The 23,206-nt window shown below is 41.2% G+C and overlaps 2 protein-coding genes across 2 annotated transcripts; both read left to right on the top strand.

The window, feature by feature from the left end:
• Positions 1-444: 444 nt before the first annotated feature.
• RB195_005031 (uncharacterized protein) lies at positions 445-7,656 on the top strand (the record flags this gene model as incomplete). Its single annotated transcript, XM_064177305.1, has 6 exons — positions 445-505; positions 1,250-1,330; positions 1,955-1,957; positions 2,016-2,098; positions 3,706-3,790; positions 7,538-7,656. 6 exons carry the CDS (start codon positions 445-447, stop codon positions 7,654-7,656), a joined length of 432 nt encoding a protein of 143 aa, XP_064034430.1.
• Positions 7,657-21,609: 13,953 nt separating this feature from the next.
• RB195_005030 (uncharacterized protein) lies at positions 21,610-22,309 on the top strand (the record flags this gene model as incomplete). Its single annotated transcript, XM_064177304.1, has 3 exons — positions 21,610-21,850; positions 21,991-22,051; positions 22,120-22,309. 3 exons carry the CDS (start codon positions 21,610-21,612, stop codon positions 22,307-22,309), a joined length of 492 nt encoding a protein of 163 aa, XP_064034429.1.
• Between the last annotated feature and the right edge of the window lie 897 nt (positions 22,310-23,206).

The following is a 23,206-nucleotide window of genomic DNA, read 5'->3' as shown; positions in this document are numbered from 1 at the left end:
AACCTCGTCGACCTGTCTTTTTTTCTGATCTGCAAGATTGAAGAATTGCTGAGAGAAAGACATTTTAATAGCATCGATGAAATCAGATGTAATACGATGGGAATTCTGAAGGCCATTTCAGAGAACCTGTTCCAAAGTTGTTTTGATAGATAGGGTAGGCTCAACCATCTCCGCATAGCTTCCAAAGAGTCTGTACTTTGAAGGAGACAACAGAGGTATTCACCAAAAAGACACACACCTATATTCCGCGTACTTCATTGTTTTGAAAGCTATGGCCCACCCCCATCTCTCACCTCTGATTTACTTTACAGCTTATGGTTGCAACAGTTACCTAATCTTACTTCTGCTAACAGTCATTAGGTGAATCCGTGCTAATGTCTTAACTTGCAGTTTAAACCTACGGACCTCCTTCATGAAAACGATCGCTGCCGTCTAGTCGTGTGGATGGATGGAACGTCCTCAGGTGATGAGGATGATCGCAGACCAAAAGCAACCTTCCGATGCGGTAGCCGATGCTCTGACTCCCTTCACTTTTGGACTGTTGGCGAAATTACTCCTTTAACTTTTGGATGGTTGGCGCAAGGCTGCTGCAAGACGCTTTCGCTTGTTCTCAGATGAAGAAGCATTAAATGCCCCGAATGCCTTTTTCTCAAAACCAATAAACGAGGATAACAGCGACATTAAGATACAGATAGTGCAGCTACACCAATCAAATGCTGATTTGGACTGCCTGAGCTCGCTTTTGCCCTCATGTAAGGATAGAGAAATCAAGCGTTCAGTCTGATGTGGAAACATGTGTTGTAAAAAAGGAGATTTTTCACTCTTTTTGAAAGAAGCGTAACAAAAAATCTTTGATTTTGACATCCGTGCAAAAGTAGATAGTCGAAGGAGTACAGCTCAGAAATATGAGCAGGATCAATCGTCCTCCGATCCGATCTTCGTCTTCCGATCTGACTAATACAACTTAAATAAACAGCAAGAGCTCCCACAACCGTAACATCGCGAGGGTGTTACGAATTCCCTGAGTTCTGTCCCATGTCATAAGCTACACCGTTGGGCAGACAAAAACACACAAGGTTGTTGTGCAAGCATTTCTTCAGAGATTACAAGTCGAAGTAGATATTCGTGAAATGCTGTCTTTATGTTCTCAGAACATACCTTCCGATTTCCGGTCCCAGCACAGACATTTCTACTCTTTTAATGATTTGCTTGAGCGGTACCCAAAATTAGTATTGGTCTTTATTTACAGCTAACGTGTCGGCGTTACCCGCACGTAACGAAGCTGATGTTGGTCGCGAAAGCGGGCAAAATGCACAGAGAAAAGACTGTGGTCTCCTCCTAATGTTTTAGTCGTAGATTAGCGAAAATTCCGTTGCATCTATCTGGCTGTCGACATTTACGGAGCAATAAGCAGAATAATAGAATGGTTATTACCAAGTGATCACTGATCTGTTCACGCTAACAGCAAGTTCTCAACTCCTTTTATTTTCAAGGGCCAATCGCCACTCGCTCTCTCTCAATACCATTTTTATTTTTCAGATGCTGTCATGGGTGCGCTGCTCCCGGATCCAAGCCGTCGTATCGTCTGGAAGTCTGGAGTACGGATATCCCAACTATTCGAGACCTCAAACCTGCGATTTTAGTGCTTCTAAGATGATTTTGGTTCTTATCGCATAAAAGATCAGCTTTCAGCAGAGCCGAGCCTTTTTCACTCCGGTTGATGTACTTCATTTAGTGGGAAAGTACTAGATCAGTATTAGCGAGGGTTCTCAGCACTTCTGACCCACAATGCAGTGTGATTCGTGGGCTTCGGTGAACAGTTAGTTGCATGGGAGGAGCGAGATTAGAAAAAAGTATGAGTAATTGTCTTGATGCGAATAAAAGGCCGTTGGTTGGCAATAACTGTCATCGTGTCACACTTCTCACTTGCATGCTAATGCCCGTTCAACTTGAGCTCGTAAGTTACTGCAACAATCTACATTTTTAACATAAAAGTGTTCAACGTGCTCTTTCAGCTACTTCTTCTCATTTGCTTGCTTTTGATGAATTTGTTAGTGGAAGCTTGTTTCGGTGGTGGTGGTGGTTGTTGTGGAAAGTAGTAAGTTTGGCTTTAAAAAATTGGAGAATTTCGAATAAGTTCTGCTTGTCTGTTCGCCTGCTGAAGATATCCTTTGAAAACCTGCGTGTTGATAGCCATCTGTTAGTTGTAGCAAACAATAAACACAATCAGATCCAGAATTGTATATTCTAGATGGGGTTGGCAATGGTTAGTGATTTAACCTTCCAGAAATTCAGAGTCAAATGGTTGAATTAATGGGGGTTACAAAGTGATGTCCAAAAATGGCAAGAGCACAGGGTCATTATTAGATCATTATTAGATTAGACTGCAATTAACAATATCTGAGTATCACTCAGACAGCATGTTATTGATTACTACCACTACAAGACATTAAATAAGGAGATTTATAAATTCATATATAATTATAGATAACACGTGCGCTAGTCATATTTCCAGGTGTTTTCCACTATTGTTTCAATTCAGAAGCTCCTGAGAGACTTCATTACAGAGACGGCGTCCTTATAGCTATTCCTTTGACTGGGTTCCTGGTAAATGCGCTTGCTCCTGTCAGGTTCCAGATCCTGTAGGGACGTTGCAGGTTGTTCCCGATTCTGATCTGCACTCATAGAACCAATGCAAGAGAAACGAGAGAATTTCCTCTTCATTCGACCCATCCTCATTTCGAAATTAAAATAATTGAATTTGAAGCAAACTTTCAATACTGAACCATAGTTAGCAAACAAGTGTTCCTCAGCAAAAGATGCAGAAACAATGTGGGTTTCTAATCAACTTAACGTCTTCGATGAACTTTTGCTCAGCTCTACCTGTCAATGAAATTTCCCTGTGAGTAGGAGTAACCAGAGAAAATTTCCCCTGGAAGTTGGAGTAATGAGCTCTTTATGTGAGCTCTTGTCCAGCATAATGCGGGTACTTCGCATTAATTTGCATGCATTCTTTGATGCAGCAAGATCCAGAGTTTGAAGGTTGAACAAAAAAGATGTCATAAGGGATCGTACTGCGATTTGAACACCTTCTGCAACTTCAGTCATGAAAAAAGGATAAGGCTAAAGTGCACGGTGTTGGTCAATCCCTTTGGGATGAACGTATATTCTCAACATCAATTCAGAATTGTTTGAGGTTTATGAACCCACGTGCAGCGTAAACAACTTGCTGAGCCAGTTGACGAGTCAAGTCTTTATTTTTATTCTTCCAGATAAGTCTAATCTTAATCGACAGGCCTTTAGGGGGATGGGAGGCTTGGGTGAACCTGGCGCGGTTTCGAATGAATTATCGCCTGTTGAGTCGCAGTCGAACCTCATACCAAGTGGACCAAAACCCCTTCCCCTCCATCGTGTTACGAATACTGTGCTTGTGCTATCATTGAACTCAGTATACAACTAGTGAAAAACTGTAATAAGTGAATATAATATAACAGCATTAATGCAAAGAGTGCGAAGGTTACTTTTTGGATAACTTGATGAGAAGCATAAGCGGAAAAACGCATCTCACATCTTTGGTAGAAGCGAAATAAAATGAAAGTGTATAAATGTCTGAATATTGTCCCTTAGTAGTTCGAACCTTAGTTCAAGCCTAAACTCACTTATTCTCCTATTTTACTATCAGATTACTTTCGTTTTCGTTTTCAGGTTGTATCACGTACAATGAAATTTGAAGAAGTTGTTCTGCCCAAGAAGGTCCACATAAACGATTTTAACGATGTCTTTAAGTATGGTATTAGAGTGAAATAAAATATACAAAACTAGTTGCAGTTACAAGACATTCTGTGATGAAATGGGAAAAGTAATACAACATTTTGTTTGAAGAAGAGAGGCCGGAAATTAATCAGAAAGAATAAATTCTGAAGAGAATTTCGGCATGCGGTGAAAAAAGTAACAAGTAATCTGCTCAAACAGTCAATTCCCATGGATCACCTACCATAAATTCGTAGAAGCTATTTACGATATGCGCAGCATTTATGACTTATCGGTCAGTAACCACTTCAAATACTATGAGAAATATAGGAGAACAAGAATTTGCACTATTGTTTTGCTTGCATATCGAAATAAGTGGCAAGGAGCGAATTCGAACACTAATGTAGTGTGCACAGTCACAGGTCAGCCCAACACGACCACAACTTCTACAGTATTCCACAATTTGTCTAAAACTAATATCCGTCACATTCGCATCAGAGGGTCACTGCTCAACAACCCACTCAAAACTACGTACAACAAGCACAACTACAACTGGCTGAACAGTCTTACAAGTAGTGGCTTAGTGATGTCGACAAATATTTCATCACACTTTAATCTTCGTCGAATTTGGGACTAGAGTGCTACTTTTGATCTCTACCATAAGACCACATGTGGGTCGTATTGTCGTCAGTGACAGAAATTTTATATTACTACGTTTTTTCTTGACTTAGATAGTTTCCTGCCTTCTTTTTTCGCATAATAATGCACGAATTGGACTACGTATGTGGTTTTGTATTGTTCTATACGTTCGGATGTATTCGACCCACCCGCATGAAGTATTGTCGTCAATCTTTTTTCTAAAAATGCAAGTTAGTTCAGAGAAAGTGAAGGCAGTGTCGACCTATCAATACTCGCAACCTTCCGCGAGAGAAACCACCTTGTTTTTTGTTTCCAGAAAGACGTGGAACGACCACTAAACAAAATTCGAGAACAGGAGACTCAAAAACGAGAACTGACCATGAAATATACTGTGCATTTCATGTCTTGAACTACGAGTACGTATTGCTAAGAAGTCAAACTTATGCCGCCACAGGTTTCCTGATTATCAAATCCTCTATTCAGCCAGTATCCCTCAACGATATGAAGGAAGACAGGAAGAAAACAGTCATGGTTGACTTATCCATACAAAGGATAAGTGGAAAGAAGGAAGGGGAGGATTTTATTTCTTAAGAACGAGATCAATAGACGGGAACAGCAACGAGATAGAGATATAGACAAGCAGAATACTTAAACATTTAATACCGTTTTGTATTTGGACTGCCAGAGATTAGAATCCAAATAAGCAGCAGAAGCTGGCCCACGCACACAATCGTGGACGTGTTGCAAATTGCTCGCGTTTTATCACTTGTGATAAGTTGCATCGTTGGATAGACGGAAACACACAGCGCTACTACACATGCGTTCTTCTGGATTTGCGGAGAGAATTGAACCAAATTCCTTCCTCATTCTCTCCTGAATTACACGCCTTAAGCTTACTCAAAGACTTCAATATTAAAAATTTTATGAGACGTTGCCTTTATATTTCCACAGTATATTTTCCTCTTCACATCATCTGACTTCCTACCCCAGCAGATACAATTTCCTCTGTTGGTTTGGCGTTTTCAGATTAATTTTCAGATTAATTTTCAATGAATACATCGTGTTATTTGTCGTGCATGACTTTATCATGACATACTTAACGTGACTTAGTTGGGGGACCGATATTATTACGTAATTGCCCATATCTTCGCCGAGGCGTGTCGTCCTTGAACACAGTTCTACTCAACCTTCTCGACTGCAACAAGAGCCGGCACAGAATGCACTCGTTGTTCCATATCCTGCGAGACTTGACGTCTCGTCTCAACTGCCTATCGAAAGTGGAACGAATATCTGATGTCGACAATGTCCGGGAGTTCAGCTTGACGAAACAGAGAGTTGTTACCAAAGATTCCACGCTCTCTCTAGGTATTCGACCTGTTTGGGTTGGGCATTGGCAGTGTGCTGGAGAAAAACACTTTTTTGCAACGTTTGCGTAACTTCAGCCACATAACTGTGCAAGTTGTATAGATCGTACGCGCCCAGAGTGCAGACCCTGACATTGTCATGATTGACATAACTCATGGAAAAAATGTTGAAAGTGAAGTTAAGACTACAACATCGCAAAAATCGTAGAATATCTACCACACAACAAGTTCCCAGTATTTCTTCAAATGGAAACAAATTCAGTTACTTTAGAGCCTCTGAGGGGGCCTCAAGGATCAAACCTAAGACTTACTCAAACTTATTCACCTCTTCAAGCAAAATTAAACCACAAAAGAAAGAATTAAGATCTGAAAAAGATATAAGACAGTCCAATTTCCACCCCAAGTGTGACATTTGTGAAGAAATACTCTGTTACTTTGCCCTGATGTTTTTGCATAGCGTCTCTAAAACTGCAAGAATTAACCTTGACGATGCAGACGATCGGTAACGAAGAGTGCACCTCTCGGGCATGTGGGCACAAAACACATTCTGACGCAAACAGAAAATTCGCAATTCAATGGAATTACGGAAAACAAGATGAAAACGGTGAAAAATTCCATTGTCTCACAAACTACAGAAATAAAACACAACAAGACAAAACTGTAACGCTAATGAGTCCTATTCTCGTTTGAGATGGAAACTTTTCCCGAAAACAAGTAGCTAACTATTTTCGATCACGTGGAATCTAATGGGACTATTTCTGTTCAGCAGAAATGAGCGAAAAACGTTGAATCGTCAAATTCAGAACGGATACAAACTTTTGAAACGTACTGTAGTAATTACTCATAGGTTTTTGCTTTTTGGTCAAGGTTCTATTTGTGGCAGATCTACGTAGTGAAAGTTAATGTAAATGTAAATGAGCGAAGTTTATTTTCTTGGCAGTCTCTGCAAGTTTTTAATCCGGATTGGTTGAGTTACTATTGTGCCGGTCTCTTTTATGGATCAAACTGGATACCTCTTCTGCTGAACACTAACGGAAATCCCACGAAAAAAAAACGGGTGCGTTACTGAACACCTCAGTAGCGAAGAAATAGCAGAATTTTATCTTTAGGGTCCAGTTCAGATAAACTTGGCTAAACAATTAATGAGTCGAATTTCTTTCCATGTGAGTTGTAGTAAAATTGGTTGGGGTTCCCAGAACCAACCTAGTGCGTGCACTCTTTGAATGATAGAGTTGATCACACCACCTGAAAAAAAAAATTGTTTGTGTCAAAAGTATGTATCCACCACGAGATTTTCATCAATTTGAAGTCCCTCTCTGAAAGATGTGCATCCTAATTTATGTATGATAGAATTTGATGCATCCTGTGCATCACATCCTATCATACATAACCGGCTTGACTTTCTTTTCATTATAACCAATATGCCGCTTCGCGGAACTGCGCTCTCCACCAAGGAACAAATCTCATGTCCGAAACTCTTAGAGTTCCTGGGTTGACAAACCGAGCCACTGCTTATCAGATCGGTCGTTCGCATGGATGCGTCAAACCTAACCTCCGATCCTCATGGCTACCGATCTGCATCTGTTACTAGTCGCCCTCTTGTGCTTTCAAATCAGGATCACCGAATGACTGGGCACATGGAATCGAACTCGACATGGCCCGGGAACCAAATTCACTCCAAAACTTACTGTCTCAAGGGCAATAATTTGGCGGTCCATCCGGTCAAGTCAGTGGGTTTCTCTGGTAATGTCGACGACGTGGGTTCTAGTAGCTTATAGTTTCAGGTTATCTTCACGGACGAGAAAAGTTCAATTTGAATGGCATGGATATCGACATTATTGGAGAGATCTGCGTAAAACGCCCATGTTCTTCTCGTGCCGCAACTTCGGAGGCGGTTCATTGATGACATGGGCCGGTTTTTGCAATAACGGAAAGTTGAAGCTTGCATTTCCGTCATGCCGAATGGCTTGGAGTACCAAGATGTGCTGCAGTCCAGCCTTCTGCCCTTTTTGAGAGGTAGAAGACAGCCGGCACACGTTCTGCAACAAGACAGCGCTGCAGTTCATGTGTTTAGATCAACTAAAGATTGGCTCCAGCGACACCACATTCGAGCAATAGACTGGCAGGGTGTTCTCCTGACTGTAACCCTATGGAGAACATGTAGGGATAGTGGTTAGACATGTCTACTCGAACAACAGACAGTTCAGTACCGTTGATGAGCTGAAGGCAGCGATATCAAATGCATAAGAAAGCGTCGACGACAACGTGATCCAAAACCTTGTCAGCAGTATGCATAATAGGCTGTTCGATGTGACAAGAAATAATGGTGGCACAACTGACTATTGAAGTTCAATAAAACTTAGTTTTCTTCCTAGTGGATACATACTTTTAAAACGAACAATTTTTTCTAAGAACGTCCCAACTTCTCGTTAGAGACGGAAACTTCTTCCGAAAACAAATACCTAACTATTTTCGACCACGAGGAGTCTAATGAGACTATATCGATTTAGTGGGAATGAGTTCGTCAAAATGAATGAATGAAATCGTCAAATTCAGGGTGAATACATACCTTTGAGACTCACTGCATTGGCAAAACCTTTCCTTTGAAAAACTGTACGGAATCGTGGAACAACTTCCACGTGATTTCTAATTTCAGTAATTAATAGAGGACATTCACGTTTTAACACCGCCCACTGCGTACTGCCTCCAACTCTCGCCATGCTGATTCGATGTGAACAATAATTATGATTTGTGACAAGAAAAATGTTGATGAAATGCAATAAGAGAAGGAATTTTGATAAACAAACAAAAGGATGCTCGCGGCGACTTAGGAGCTACATAGAAGTTCGGCGTTTCTGTCTGATGGCTATCTCTCTATCTTAATTGTTTAAAGACAGCGCATCACAAAGTTCACATAGTTAGAGAACGTGTAGAAAAATATACAGTTCTTCTTGTAGATTACGAGAATGAGCGTTCATTCGCTTCGCTCAATTTCCCCTAATCGTCTTGAAAAACGACGTGAGGAACGATAGTTATTTCCTACACGATAGTGGGAATTAAGGTACGTTAGAACGAGTCACCACGCGCTGTACACGCGCCGCGTCCACGAGTGAGCGGTCGAAAGTCGATGAGTTGTTCTCAGCAGCGTATTCAAGTGAAACCTTCCTGAAAAACGACGTGGATGGATAGGTTGCTGAAGAAACTGGAACCTCTATGGGGGTAGCGTGAACGAGGTTCTAGCGTGTCTCGTAGGAACTAGGACTGTTCTCACGCAATATTTCAGAACGATTAGGTGGAATTGAGTGTAACCACCCCCATATTTGTGATCCAGAATCGGACTTCTGTACTTCCTCACAGAAGTCCCAACATCGTGAATTTTGTAATAAACTGAAAACAAAAGATGACTGCACTTTAATGTCCTTGGCGTAAATACGAAAACTTAAAAGTCCGCATGTCAGGATAGGTCCATTTTCCTTATATATTACCTAAAGGTTTTATACATTTGTTTCCAATGATATTTGAAATACGCCTTCACCTACAGCATCTTGCTTTTAAGTCGAGTATTTTCGTCAGCTGTGAGTCACAAAAAGAATAGTTGCTAACCATATATGGAATCTAACTTTTTCTCTACTTTGAAGGTCCGTAACTCAGAGATTTTTGGCGTACAGTATGTTGAGATGAGAACACAAACGACATAACACTTCTTCAAATTGAGGTACCTCCTCCGCCTAACCATCTCTTTTGCTAACTGCACAACCCCAGCAGCCGAAAATTCGTGTTTATAAAGGACTATAGTTCAGTTTTGTTATTGTTCTTCATTATGTAGTTTCTATAGTTCGATATTTTTTAGACCAGAATACAGATGATTCTCAGCTTTCTCTACGTGTCTAAAACAGCAAACATGATGTTTACGTTAACGTGATTTCATCCTTGAAATTTTATGAATGTGTCTTATGGGAACACTTTACAACAATTCTACGCTGACCATACTAGAGTATTGCGACAAAATCTTGTAGTTCTCAAGCAAATCAATGTATTCGTTCATGTCTCTCACAAACGAACGAATTATGAAGTACACATTTCTTCGATCGGTCAAAGCACTTTTTTGCACATACCCGGCAAAGCTCGCATCTGCACTGTAAATTACCAATCATCGGCTCATTCAAGGCCAGATTTTTTCAGGAGTACCAGATGCACTACTTGAAAACAGAAGTGCAATACTCTTCCTTTCACAAAAGACTCACTTGAAGATAGGTGATCTGGATTTTGAACAACATTTCTTTACGAACAAGCATTTGTTTACATTCGCCGATTACACCACAAAAAATCGAAGATCATTAATATCTCTCATCTCGAAACCTACAAAATGGTTCCGTTTCCTTCCAAAAAAGGAATGAGACGAATGCTTCGAAGAAATTTCAGAGCTCTTCGAAACTAATAAATTTTCGAAATCAATCTGTGGATTTCATTTAATTTAGGTTACTCATAGGAAAAAACTCGGACAGGAACAGACAAGAAAAATCTTTGCCTAAAACAACATTTACTTCCATACTAACTTGTGTATCTTTTATTGTGTCTTTCATACTTCCCTATCTTGTAAAGTTTAAATGTAGAACAAGCACAAGGAAAAGTGCATAACAAAACGAAGACGTACAGCTTCGATGGTGTAATCCAGCATAAAATCTTGGGAGAAAAATTTATGGTAAGATAAGAATTTATCTTTGGATTCTAACTGAAGTACTTGTTGAGCAAACCAGCTGTCGGCTATTTTTTATTATAATCGAGCCAGAACCACTTGAATCCTGGTGCAGTTCGCTTATGCGGCGCATTCCCACTAAGTTTACTTATTTTAGACTTTTTAGCAAAGCAAAGCAAGCTGTTTCTAAAGCATTGGTCAGTCTAATAAACAAAGATGGAGACACCATGCGCAACAGTTTTTAAGTAGTGTCTGCCAATTTAGTTCAACTGGTACTATTTAGACATTTTGGTTTTCTGGACGTACTAAAGGATGTTTGAGATAAAAAACTGATTTGCAAATGAAAGCTTGAGGCTCATTGAGGAACAGTTTTGTAGGATGTGGAAACTGTTTTTTTTCTACTACGGTCAGATTCCGATTGACAGACACTTCTTCCATCGAAAATCAACTTCATGCACCGAAAAACAAAGAGGGAGTTCGGTCACGTATGGAAAGAGGACGCGATCATATCGAGGCTTTGAAATGACTCACAAAAACCATGAACGACTCTCCGTGATTTTCTTATCGTTTGCCGATAGACGGACACTTCTTGTAGCGAAAATCAACGTCACGCAACGAAAAACAAAGAAGTTCGGTGACGCAAAGAAAGAGAACGCGATCATATCGAGGCTTTGAAATGACACAACATTACCCTTTGATGTGCTCCTTTTTATTTATTACCCACTGCACCAACTGATTTTATGAATTAATATAATGTGAAATGTATAGGTTCACCTCCAAATAAAAACAGAATATTCAGTGATGGACAGCAGCGGATGCATTGAAATGAAAGGGAAATGCAATATGTCTGACAGTCTGAAAGGCTATATAGACTGAGATGGGTGCGTGTAAAGAGGGTCCCGGCGGAATTTCGAGCATGCTCCGGTCATGTAACAAGCGGTGGTGCATGTCCTAAAGAGATTCACTTTCGTTGTCACTTACATAGCTGACTCTGCTTACCTACCGCTAATCATACACTGCATCCCGGATAGGATATAATCCACTATCTAATAAACTGTTTTGGAGAATCAGACAGATCCACTGGAATTTTGAGATGTGAGGTGAACTTGTAATCGTACCAGAAGCAAGAGAAATCCTCATGTGAAATATGAGATAAGGATGTAACTAGTAGCTCCAAATTATGTATATAAAAATTTTCGTTAGAACGGAACATTCAAGCTTTCAAAACTAAAGGTAATGAGAATTATGTTATCCTGTAACTCCCAAGCTTTCTTCCAGCCTATTTATTTCGGTACAGAGGGGCCTTCGGTGTCTTTGACTTCTTGGAACTTACAGAAAGAAAAAGAATTCAAATTTGATGAGATTTCTAGACATTTTGAAGGTGATATAAAAACAAACTCACTTCCTTTCTTCATTAGGAGACCATACAAAATCCCATATACTTCTATTTAGCACTATTATTCTTTGATTTATTCGCTAATTTCGACAGCTCATGCCACTCTTCTTTGCAAATTTCCTTGCGACTGCGCAGTTTTCTGCGTCTTTGTGGCTAGAAGAACATATAAGACAGTTGTCCGCGTCTTCATGAACGACTGGAGCATGACCTCTTGGAGGTATGTTCGCGTATTCGCCGGCATATCCACTGGACACGTTATGTCTCGGAGGCATTCGCGGAGAATCCGGGACCCCATTTACCGTTCCCCGACTGAGATACAAAAGGAAACTCGCACCAGGAGACAAGTATTAAACTGATTGGAGCAAATTTCTAGTTTACCGATACCATACGTAGTCTGTTAGAAGATATTTTTTGGAACCCTGATGAATACACGTAGAGGCACCATTAGCACTTGTTTTTTTCTGCAGTCGATATGTTTCTGTTTCAATGACAGTCTTTTAACGGCCTTTGGACGAGGACTGATGCAGTGACAATCAGCGGCTGTGATTTATGATGTATTCATTGAGGCGGAGAAGGTTGTCAAGTGAAAACGACTGTCCATTAAGTGACCACAGGACGACTTGTATGTATGCGACTTTCTTCAGTACTTACTTACCTCGCGGCGTGCAACGATTATGGACCATTGGTGCAGGAACGACTTCTGAACCAGTTTCTCAACTACTCTACTGGAGTTCATACGTCGTCCAAGGGAATAAGTGAAGAAAATAAATGCCTAATGGAGTAAAGTAAGGGGCACGCAGGAGAGAAATGGTGAGTGAGATGTGAAAAATATCCACAGCTAGCAAAGACGATGACTAGATTCTCGATCGCATCGATCAAACTTCATTACAAGTTGTTATGATCCTTCCTTTTTGGCTCAGCATCTTAGAGTCACCTATTCTCACCTACCAAGAGTAAGTACATTTTAAGTATTGTTTGGAAATATTTTTTTGAAGACAGACCCCATCTTCTTTAATGGGGAAACAACTTGTTGGTACCATTAAAAAGGACTAAATTACACTAACATTTCCAGCCTGCATAAGTAGTAATATAAAGAGGCAAAACTCGACCTTCCCAAGACAAGACGCGTCCTAGGAAAAATGAGCCCACTACTGAGCGCAACAACGGCAGATACGGCTTATCATGGGGAACGTTGTTAATTGGCCGTTAACTTGCAAGTGTAAGTAAAGCTGCATGCCCGTTCATCAACCTCAAATGAAGTCTGAATTGAAGTCGAACGCGCAGGCGCATCTCCATATAGATTGATCACCGCCATTCACTTTATCGTTTGTCCATTACGCTCCTTATATTACTGCATAGGTTTGAAGAGAAGTACTGAACAAAATCTTCCTTTATTCCAAACTCTCATATTTTCATTACAGTGAAATCAATGATATTGTCTCCAACAAGGTTTATAACATGTCCACAAGAAACCTTCACGTTTCGGTTCCTGTGGCCCGGACCTGTGAAGGCTGCAAAAAAGTTCGCGAACTCTTCAAATCCACTTTCTGGAATCCTATGGCAGCTCAGTCTCAAGCTTCGCTACATCAGAATGTTATCATGAAGCAGTCACTGTCGCATTTGGGACGTTTGTGGTGGCAGCATTGGCGAACTTCTGGAGTTGAGTAATAAATGTCTGTTACGCATTCAAAGGAAGCTCGGAGCATGGAACTTGTCAGTGAATCCCACCAACAACAAAGAAAATCTTTTTCTGGCGCTTTAACTTCTCTTAAGGGGATGAGTGGTTCGTCGCAGTGTAACTACTGGCAGTGTCGCGCATGGTTGAATGGCTTAGATAAATTATTAAATCTCTAGTAACAGTATCCTTAGGAAAGTCCTTCCTATGTGGGCAAAGAAGCAACGATTCAGAGGAACTGATCATCTTTGACATTTCGTCCAACTCACGTAGTTCGTGTGGTACCCATGTGCAGATAGCTTTGCTGCAGTCAAGATGTTGGGGGTGATTAGAAATGGTGTTCTGGTGTCGTCGATAACTCAGAAGTAGTGGCATTGGGGTTCGGTTCCAGCAATTCGCATACGGACTTGCTGTTCAAAGCAGCAAGGCGTTTAGAACGAGTTTGGTCTTCGAATGACATTTCTCAGGATCAAAAGTGCATTGAACCGTGAGGTGGAAGATGATACCTTCTTCAAACACAGCACAGATGTTGACGGCAGCAGTTGGAGGACTGCGACCTCGTAGGAACTCATAGTATGCAGATGATGTCCCCACGGACGGTTTGGTGAACTTAAAGGCATCACCCCACAAATCTGAGGTAGTGCGGATTTCAGGTGGAATATTCGTATACGGGGTCGTCGATTATGGAGAGAAGCGTGATTCCGTCGATTTCTTCCTAATTGCCGTAAAAAAACGGCCCGGAAGATGCGCGCATGCGCAAGGCTGGCGCTCCAATCGAACTCGTTGTAGAAAACGGCAAGGAAGGTACGCCGCAACGCTCGAAGCCGGGCCGTTTTCTACGGTAATGAGAAAGAAATGGATGGAACCACCCTTCTCTAAGTAACCTACGATCCCGTATACGAATACTCCGTACCAGTCCAGATTCGTGGGGTGATGCCTTTAAGTCATGATTGCTTTGCACTGATAGGTACACACATACATATCTTTCGGGTTAACGCTCCGTGCACTTCCTATTGGGTTGGCTCATAAGTCCTAGCCTTTTTAAGTGAATATTTTGCGTGAGAAATTAATTGTTTTGGCAATGCATTTCATGTTATTAGATAGAGAATTATGTGCTCTACAAAGTCTGTTTAGTTTTTTTATGCTGATACAATTTTTGTTCTTTTCAGATTATTAATATGGAGTGTCAAGTCGACAAAAAAAAAAGAGAATTTTCGACACCTTCTGTTTTTTGCATTTAAACGAGGCTTTTAACGAAACTTGACTTGACTTAACTTTTAACAAAAACGTCGAACGTTAGGAAGAAGTTGTAAACGGAGAACATACCATTCACTGATTTGTTGTTCAACTCCTGTTTATTTTTGTGGAAACTTAAAGCTAAAAAGGAACCAGATCTTATGGGGCAACCCAATACCATATTCTGGTGTTGAACTACTCTATTTGGGCTTCCAAGAAAATCAAGAAAAGAAGTAAATTTTATTCTTTTCGCAATTTTCTCGATCCAATACACAATCAAGTAACGCAAAACTCAGAAACTGAACATATGTGCTGTTTACTTCGCGGTCGTACTGTACAAAATCTGGGCCAATGCCCAGGACGAATGAATCGTGCACCTTACATTTTAAGTTCGAGCGAAATGAAGTATATTCAAATCTTTTTAACACTGGATAGAAATTCCGAAGTGAGGTAAGTCCGCCAAGCTGAAGAATGCTTCAAAATTACGATAGGGTAAGGAGAGAGCGAGAATAAACTAATCTACGGATTGCTTTTGAAGACTCTATTCGATTGGCATCCTCAAGAGATGGTGAAATTTCCCTTTTTTGAAGGGAAAAAATCTGACTTTTTGACGTTTTTAGTAAAGGAGATCTTAACTTCACCCTTCGCATATTCGCCGCAGAAAATCAAAACATCCTTGCATAGATGTTACAGGATATCAAACACAATAAATGCGTTTCAAAACATATCTAAAGCTGGCAGACCATAAAGCAATTAAGAGGTAACATCTGTTCAAAAAAAAAAACTTTTCACAATTTTCAAAAGTTCGAAAGAGAGAGCAACACAGGCATCCAGTGGCAAAATGGTTGGGACAGGGAGGTTCTCTTCATCTTGCTAATTCACTTTATATCTTTAGATTTCCTTGCTTCACAACTATATTTCTAGGAAATAGCTCCCAAAAATAACATCAGAAAAATTCCGCCTACAAGTTCCATGAGAAACATGCGCATCTTGGCAAATCCTAAACCGTGATGCGCTTTATTCCCGAGAAAGTGGTGCGGCGAACTATATCCAGGGTTCTCAAGTACGGTAAAAATGTAAAACCACCAACACCAACTAGGCAGGTCGGGGTCAGGTAGAATTGCAAAAACACCAAGAAAATGTTATCTTGGCTGAGCAAGGACTCCAACAATCGATGCGGCATTTCTCAGCGCCAGGCAGCCAAGAAGTACGGATGCGCCATCTCTACAATCAATTAATTGGGTCTTACAGACAAAGTGCAGAATCAGCTACAGGAATAACACTATTCCGCCCCGAACGGAGGCACAGACAGAGAAGCAACCCAACAGCTGACCAACAGGGTCAAGTACTGCTTGAAAAACCTCGACACAAGCCTTGTCCAACGTCTCAGTGCACCGACTAAGATAAAGCCCGACAAAATCCGGCGAAATGTCGTGATCGGAAACAGTATACCGTAGTATTCTCCAGTTAACAACTTTGCAACTTTTTCTAATAGATGTTACTCCCTGTGTTGATTTTTACAACTTTTAGACGACAACACCCTAGATTCCATATCACCATATTCTCTATATTCTATATACTCATTCACTATTCTATTCTATTCCATTATTGTTTATTCTCTTTTCTATACTCTCACCAATTCATGAATAACGGCAATTCATTATTCTTCATACAGTTGTTGTTCTACAACAACACTCTCTCTGTATGCGACTTGGTAACTTTGTCTTAAGCCTTCAAAAAAATTCATTGAAAACTGCTTCCATTCAGTCTCTGATTACCATGTCAACGCTTAAAGACTGTGTTTCTCAAACAGCAAATTCTAACGCGTTCATCTCCACTATCAGTGCGACAAAATTTGCAGGAGCCAACATCTTTTTGTTCATATCTCGTTTTCTTACTCGCCAAAGAGCTACGTAGGCGGAGTGAACTTTAGAGGCGGTGCCACCTGTACTATGAAATCGGCAAAAATCAGGTTTTTAGTAAGCGTAATTGAGGAGGATAAAAGGCTGCCATTTCCTTTGAAACTTGACAACTCTAACTCTGCTATTACCCGTTACTTCTGTACTGCTGCCAATGTCCGCTCAACTTTACTTCGTGGGTTGAGTCATGATTTTTACCATAATGGCACACACCACCTCATAGTGTATTGTCCCAGATACTCCTCGTCATTTGCTGGCTCTTACTCGCTTCGCCTTTGGAAGCATGTCTTGGAGGAGGCTGTGGAGGTTTTTGTGGAAAGTAGTAGGTTTTTAATAGCTTCCGTAAGCAAACTATTTCTTGACGGAAGCAAAGCAATAGCGCTCAACTAAATCTTGAAGGTTCCCGCAACACAACAATATAGTAGGGCCAAAACGACATGAGGCACGTACACAATTGCGTATCCGGCCTCTCTCGAGACGCTTTGGTGGAGCACGGCGGCTAGGAGCGTGCTGAAACCCTTGCTGGCACCACCCGTCGCTCCAGTTTGTTACGGTCCCACCTCGGCTACAACTGCTGCCATCCACCGTGCCGTTTCGAGTTTGTACGCAAATGCACCGAAGCCACACTCGTGATTCATGTCGCTTTGACCCGACTATAGGTAGTGTAGTTCCTTTCACGAAATTCCGCTATTTTAGTAGGCTACCAAAGCCATCGCCGCACGCCAGGTTTCCATACTAGTACTAGTTTATTTCCTTGTCTATTTTTGTTGAAGTTTTCTTTGCAATAGAACGTGAGATAGGAATTAACTTCGTTTTTGAAAACAGTTCACATAAATGTAGAAAATTCACGTTAAAAGAACACGTTATGCAGTCACCATGGCAAACAGCAGAGGTGTGTGGCGGTAGCGTGGATCTTTACACGATCCCAACCGCTACGCTCCACCGCTCCGCTTTGAGAGCAGCCGCTTGCGCAAATGTCCGTGTTTCATGTCGTTTTGAGCCGACTATACTCTAAACGTTACTAGCCTAACCCTCTACAAACTAGGTGGTGGACAAAACAATAAACTCGTCACCCATTCATATTTAATACAATAAATAGTAGTTTCAGAACTTTCACTGAATGCTTTTTACATATAAGAAATGAGAGATCATGTTATTATTGATGATGCGTTGACAACCATAACTGCAGAAAAATCGCTGATGATGATGCAAAACATCAATTCTATAAAACTACATACTCACTTCAGAAGCTTTTGTTGTTCACAATTTCTTTTGTAAGATCAATACTCATTTTTCAGGCTGATTTGCCCATCCAGAAAAGCTGGAGATGGTGAATTATTTAAGAAGAACCATTTCGACTTCGATTTTAGAGATAGAATTGATTTGAAATGAAATGAGTAACTATGCATTAAAGTTGTCCGCTCAGCAAATGATGTGAATTTGATAAATTTACAAATATAAGCTAAACAAATTGATAATTAGCAACAAGCTTGAAAGCACAAGTAAAATAACGGATTCGTTGGATGATAGCCATATTACAAGGCATGTACAACTACCCACAAACCGAGAATTTCAAAAAAAAAAAAAAAAAAAACTCCAGTATTCGGTTTTCATGCGAAATAAAGGCAGCGCTGATGCTTCGCATAAGGAGAATTACACATACGCTGAACTCAGCACGACATAATTAAAAGAATCGTTACTCAGGAAGGCAACTGACATTCTGAAGCTGTTATATTCCTTTAAAAGCTAATACGAACTTACAAATGAAGAATGTGGTAAGCAATAAATTAGTGCAATGATTTAAAGGTCGCCTGGCTTGGTCTGGTTTCTGGTATCATATAGAGGCATACATTCAACGATTTCTTCAAAATGGAGGAAATGCAGTGTAGAGTTCTCGCCTACGTACGATACAGGCATCCAGCGATTAGTTCTTCGATTTTGAAAGGAAAACTCCGATTGGCAGAAAAAAAAACGTTTTTTCAACAGCACTACAGCTTATATTCCATCTACGAACCTTTGAACACTTGATTCCTAATCTACTGTATTATTATTTGCAATAATTTGATAACAATGCCCAGGTGCACAACAACTCCTGATATAAATCTCATAAGAGCTCGCCTCTCTAACATCAAACAAAGAATTCACTGCAATTACTTATCAGAAAAAATCGAACAGCGAATAGCATTGGCATTCAATTATATTCAAACTACTTTGTACACCTTAGAAAAGTCGTTGGAGTTTCGTTGCACACAATATGATGGTTGCTTGACTTTTAAAATATAGTCGGGTTAAAATGACATGGAGCACGGCGCAGTTGCGTAGGTGGTTACGCTCGAAGCGACGCGATGGAGATAGCAGTTGAAATCGAGGTGGGACCATGGCGGACTGCAGCCATGAACAGTGATAGTAAGGGTCCCTCAATCCTAGCCGCTACGCTCTTCCGCACCGCTTCGTGCGCGTCTGCTTAGGCTGTCCACAGAGTCCATAGCTGCGAGGGCGGCGCCATGCTTCATGTCGTTTTGACTCTACTATAGTAAGCAACTATTTTCCTAGTAAATTAAAAGTGAACCAACCGAGTTCCTATTCTCAAAGCATCTGAACTGGTGATCAGTAACTGTCGTGATGGTTTGGTGGAGCAGTTGTTCACTTCGCTGGAAGCTGGACAGTTCTACAAAAAGTGAACCGAATCAGACAATCTGTAAAGACGCTGTGGATGTAATGAGTTCAAGTCTAAACAACTGATACTATTCAACATATGGTATTCTTATAACCACCCAAAGTTTTCCCGCTGTACATAGAGGTTTTCGACAACGCTGATCACGAATAGAACATTTATTTCCAAACTCCCAAGGAAATCAATTGTCACTATCAGTTCATTCTAGCAAAAAAAAAGTCAACAACAGAATGAAACAAACAATAACCCAACACTGAACATCAACGTAAAAAAGACAAATTAACAGGAATACAATCGCGTAACGGTGTCCAAGAATTTGAAAGCGACCTCGTCCCTCTTGTCGAACTCTTAGCGCCAAAGGAACTGTCGAACTAATCTAATCTAACTAATCGGAATAGCGTTTATAATTAATCACGTACTTATTTTTAGCCATCATTTCAAGTTTCTGTCAATGCGATTCAAGCATATAAGCACAGCTCAGTGAATTTACGAAATCCATGTGGTGATTCACCCGTAGGTGTTGGTAACAAAAGGCAGCGAGGCAATGTTGCTGTCCACGACCCAGCTGTCAGAAACAATAATTGTTCTTGGCATGATATAGCGATATACGATTTTTCTCGAAAGCGTTGCAGAACCCCTTCGCTTCACAATCGGAAGAAAACGACAAGACCCTTCTTCGATCCCACCAAACAACTAAGCGTGTCTTCTCACAACCCTTCCCTTCTTGTATTATATTAGGCAAGTATTTTCCGTTTTGCAACTTTTCCTTCTGTATTTCCTCATTCAGCACAATGAAAATATACCAACAACACTATCGTCATTCTTAATCACTACAGTGCCCCACCTAATTGGCAAGTCAGCGATGCTCTTCTTCCAGAACTAAAGAGGCGGGGAGTCGAGGAAGTCGACGGCAGCTTGACCAATCTCATCTATCTTGAATGTTCTTTTAGCCAAGAATGTCCTATGGAAACGGACTAAGTGACAATCATAGAGCGTATGTAAGGAAAGTAAGGGAGACATTGCTCTCGACACATACCCATTTTTTCCCTGAGCTCATTAGGGCCATCGCTTAACGGCAGTTTGGAGAAGAAGCGGGGGCTGGTAGAAATTCCACATTCCTTAAGCATACTTCAAAGCCACTCCCCAACGGTTCAAACTCTTTACATTATTTTTATACATTTTATTTCCTCATAAATATTCTTATAAGCCCTGTAATATATAGTAAAGTCAAAACGACATGAAAGACGGTGCAGTTGCGCAAGCAGCTGCGCTCAAAGCGGCGCGGTGGAAATAGCGGTTGGAATCGAGACGGAACAATCACGAAATGCGCAATGAACGGTGGTAGCAGGGGTCCTCACTCGACCTTAATCGCTACGTGCCACTGCACCGCTTCATGTTGTTGAGGACAACATGAAGCGGTGCTGTGGCACGTAGCAACTGCACTGTGCTTCATGTTGTTTTGACCCGACTATAAATCCCATCAGTTCACTCTGACGATTGTTCATCACGAACAAAGTCAGAGCAAGCAATAGGACAAGCTGAGCTCTACGTCTGTCTCAAGCCAGAACCACATGCAAATGCTACAGAGCATAATAACCACGCGTCGCGACAATAACTAACAGTGATTTTATGCGGAACTGTTCTCCTATGAAATTTATGTTCTATTCGTGATCAACGAACGATTACAACAACCTGGTGGAGGAATTTGGCATAACGTCGTCTAGATGCCCCTTCATACGACTGCGGGATCGCAGAGGACGTTAACTCTGGATCGTAAGTGCCCACGCACCTACGGAACCCGCTTAGGACAACAGTAAATACGCCAATCAATGTGTTGATGTCTAAAATACGCAGCCAGCAGGTGGTCATGGTCGGAGTCAACAGAAATGCGAAGAAAGGACTTGAAAAATAATACGATGCACTAGGAAAATGGTAGCATCCAGAGGAGCGTACATCGGATAACGGCGACCGTCTCGTTGACTTAAGTGAACAGACCAGCCGTATGTGCGCAGCACAAGCGAAAGATGAGGACTCTTAAACTTCAGCTCGACTACGTTCTGACGAGTAATATCCCTCAGTTGGATATCCGAAAATCCAAAGCTGTTTGGGACGTTGCTTCCGACTCTGACCACCGTCCAGTTTTTCTCAGCCTCAAGATACGGTTCCACAAGAGGAATCGAGAAGTTCCTCTTCAACTGAAAATCGACATGTCATGAAATACGGCGATCGAACTCGTCCATGAGTTCTGTGGAAGGGCTGTATGCTGAAGATCAACCGCTGCTACGAGAAAGATATTCAGCAAAGATGCGCTAAGGCCATTTCCGCATTCAACTCCAACGAAATGCCTGTGGTGGCCCCCATCACCAAAGAACTCAAGCTGCGGGTCTACCTATCCGCAATTCGCCCTACCATGATGTACGGATCGGAGACTTGGGCAGCACCGTCTACGGTGATGGAGAGGCTTCATTGCACGGAAAGGAAGCTGCTTAGACGGCTGCATGGTTGCTTTTGGCCAAGAAATGCCTTTTTGCCGCAGTGAAGATCTTTACGCAGGAACTTATGTGGTATACCAAAAAATTGTATTCGCTTCTTTGATCAAATAATAAGGAGACCTCAGATCGCCTTGACTCTGAGTTTTGAGGAGTTTGTCGGATTCAAGCTGGAAGAGGCCAGCTGGCCACAAACGGAAGTTCTGGACTGAGGTGCTGAAAAAGGACCTGAGGACGCTCGGTGTGGATGGGCAGTTCAGGCGAGACGTAAGGTTTCGCAGGATATGGAATAACGATGAATGGATCGATTTCGTGCAAGCTCTCACAGAAGATCGAGAAGGTTGGGCAGAGCTATGTTCAAGGACGATACACCTCGGCGAAGATGAGGGTAATCGCGTCAGCCGTGACATCAGCCCACCGATTAAGTCAGCCGAACGTTTGAAGCACTTGAAGTTGCGAAGTGTTCTCTAGACTCAGAAACGGATTCAAAGCAGTCTCCTACTTGAGGTACTACAAAGCAAATCAAACCCATATTATAAAGCAAGTCAAATCCTGCTCAAGCAAATCCCAACCCCATATTTGCAATTAGAATAATTCTATTTATTTCTTTAAAACTGTGTACAATCTTATATTTTCGGCGTGTCCAAAAAGGTGCAAAGGTAGTCTGAAGGCACTCAACCCTGCTTTAATCGACCCCTAATTCGACACGCAAAAAAGAAACCGTTCCTAGGGCGCAAAGACCACTCCTAGTTGTGTTATGTATTTTTGTCTTTCTCATTTGAAAAGGCGATAGTTCAGCAATCGACAGTTCATCACTGTCACTGGAAGCGAACAGATGAGTTAGTGGGGGCTCTAAACCCTAAGCATTATTTTTCAAGGATCTATAAAATAGATGGTAAAGCTACCAAGAGAAAAAAGGAAGATAGAGCCACGAAGTATCACCTTTCCTGAAACAAATACACACAATGTGTTCGTTGAATACAGAATCTTTGTGATTATAGAAGCTGTAATAGGAGTTTCACATGCGAAGATTTTTCAGCTCTTTTCATTGAAAGTGCTGTATGACTTAGCTTAACACTTCTGGTAAGCCTTTTCGGAGAGTTTGTTAAAGCTGAAGCATTAGCAGTTCCAACTCTATCTTCCTTTTTTTTCTTAGTAGCTTTAGCCTACAGGTCATCTTCTTGAAGACTAACGCTCAGTTTTTTTTTTTTTTTGGAACCCTAATGACTTAGCCGTTCACTTCCAGTAATGACCTGTCGATCCATGAACCAGGGTAAAGTGTCGTTGGGGAGGGAGCACAAGTCTCTCGAAGTAAATAATCAAGTCAATCGGGGTCCTAAGGCCTAAGCATTAGTCTTAGAGGATCTA

Source organism: Necator americanus, chromosome I, assembly GCF_031761385.1.
Source record: "Necator americanus strain Aroian chromosome I, whole genome shotgun sequence".
Taxonomy (NCBI): domain Eukaryota; kingdom Metazoa; phylum Nematoda; class Chromadorea; order Rhabditida; family Ancylostomatidae; genus Necator; species Necator americanus.
Note: the sequence above shows the minus strand (reverse complement) of the source record. Positions and strands in the feature narration are given on the sequence as shown.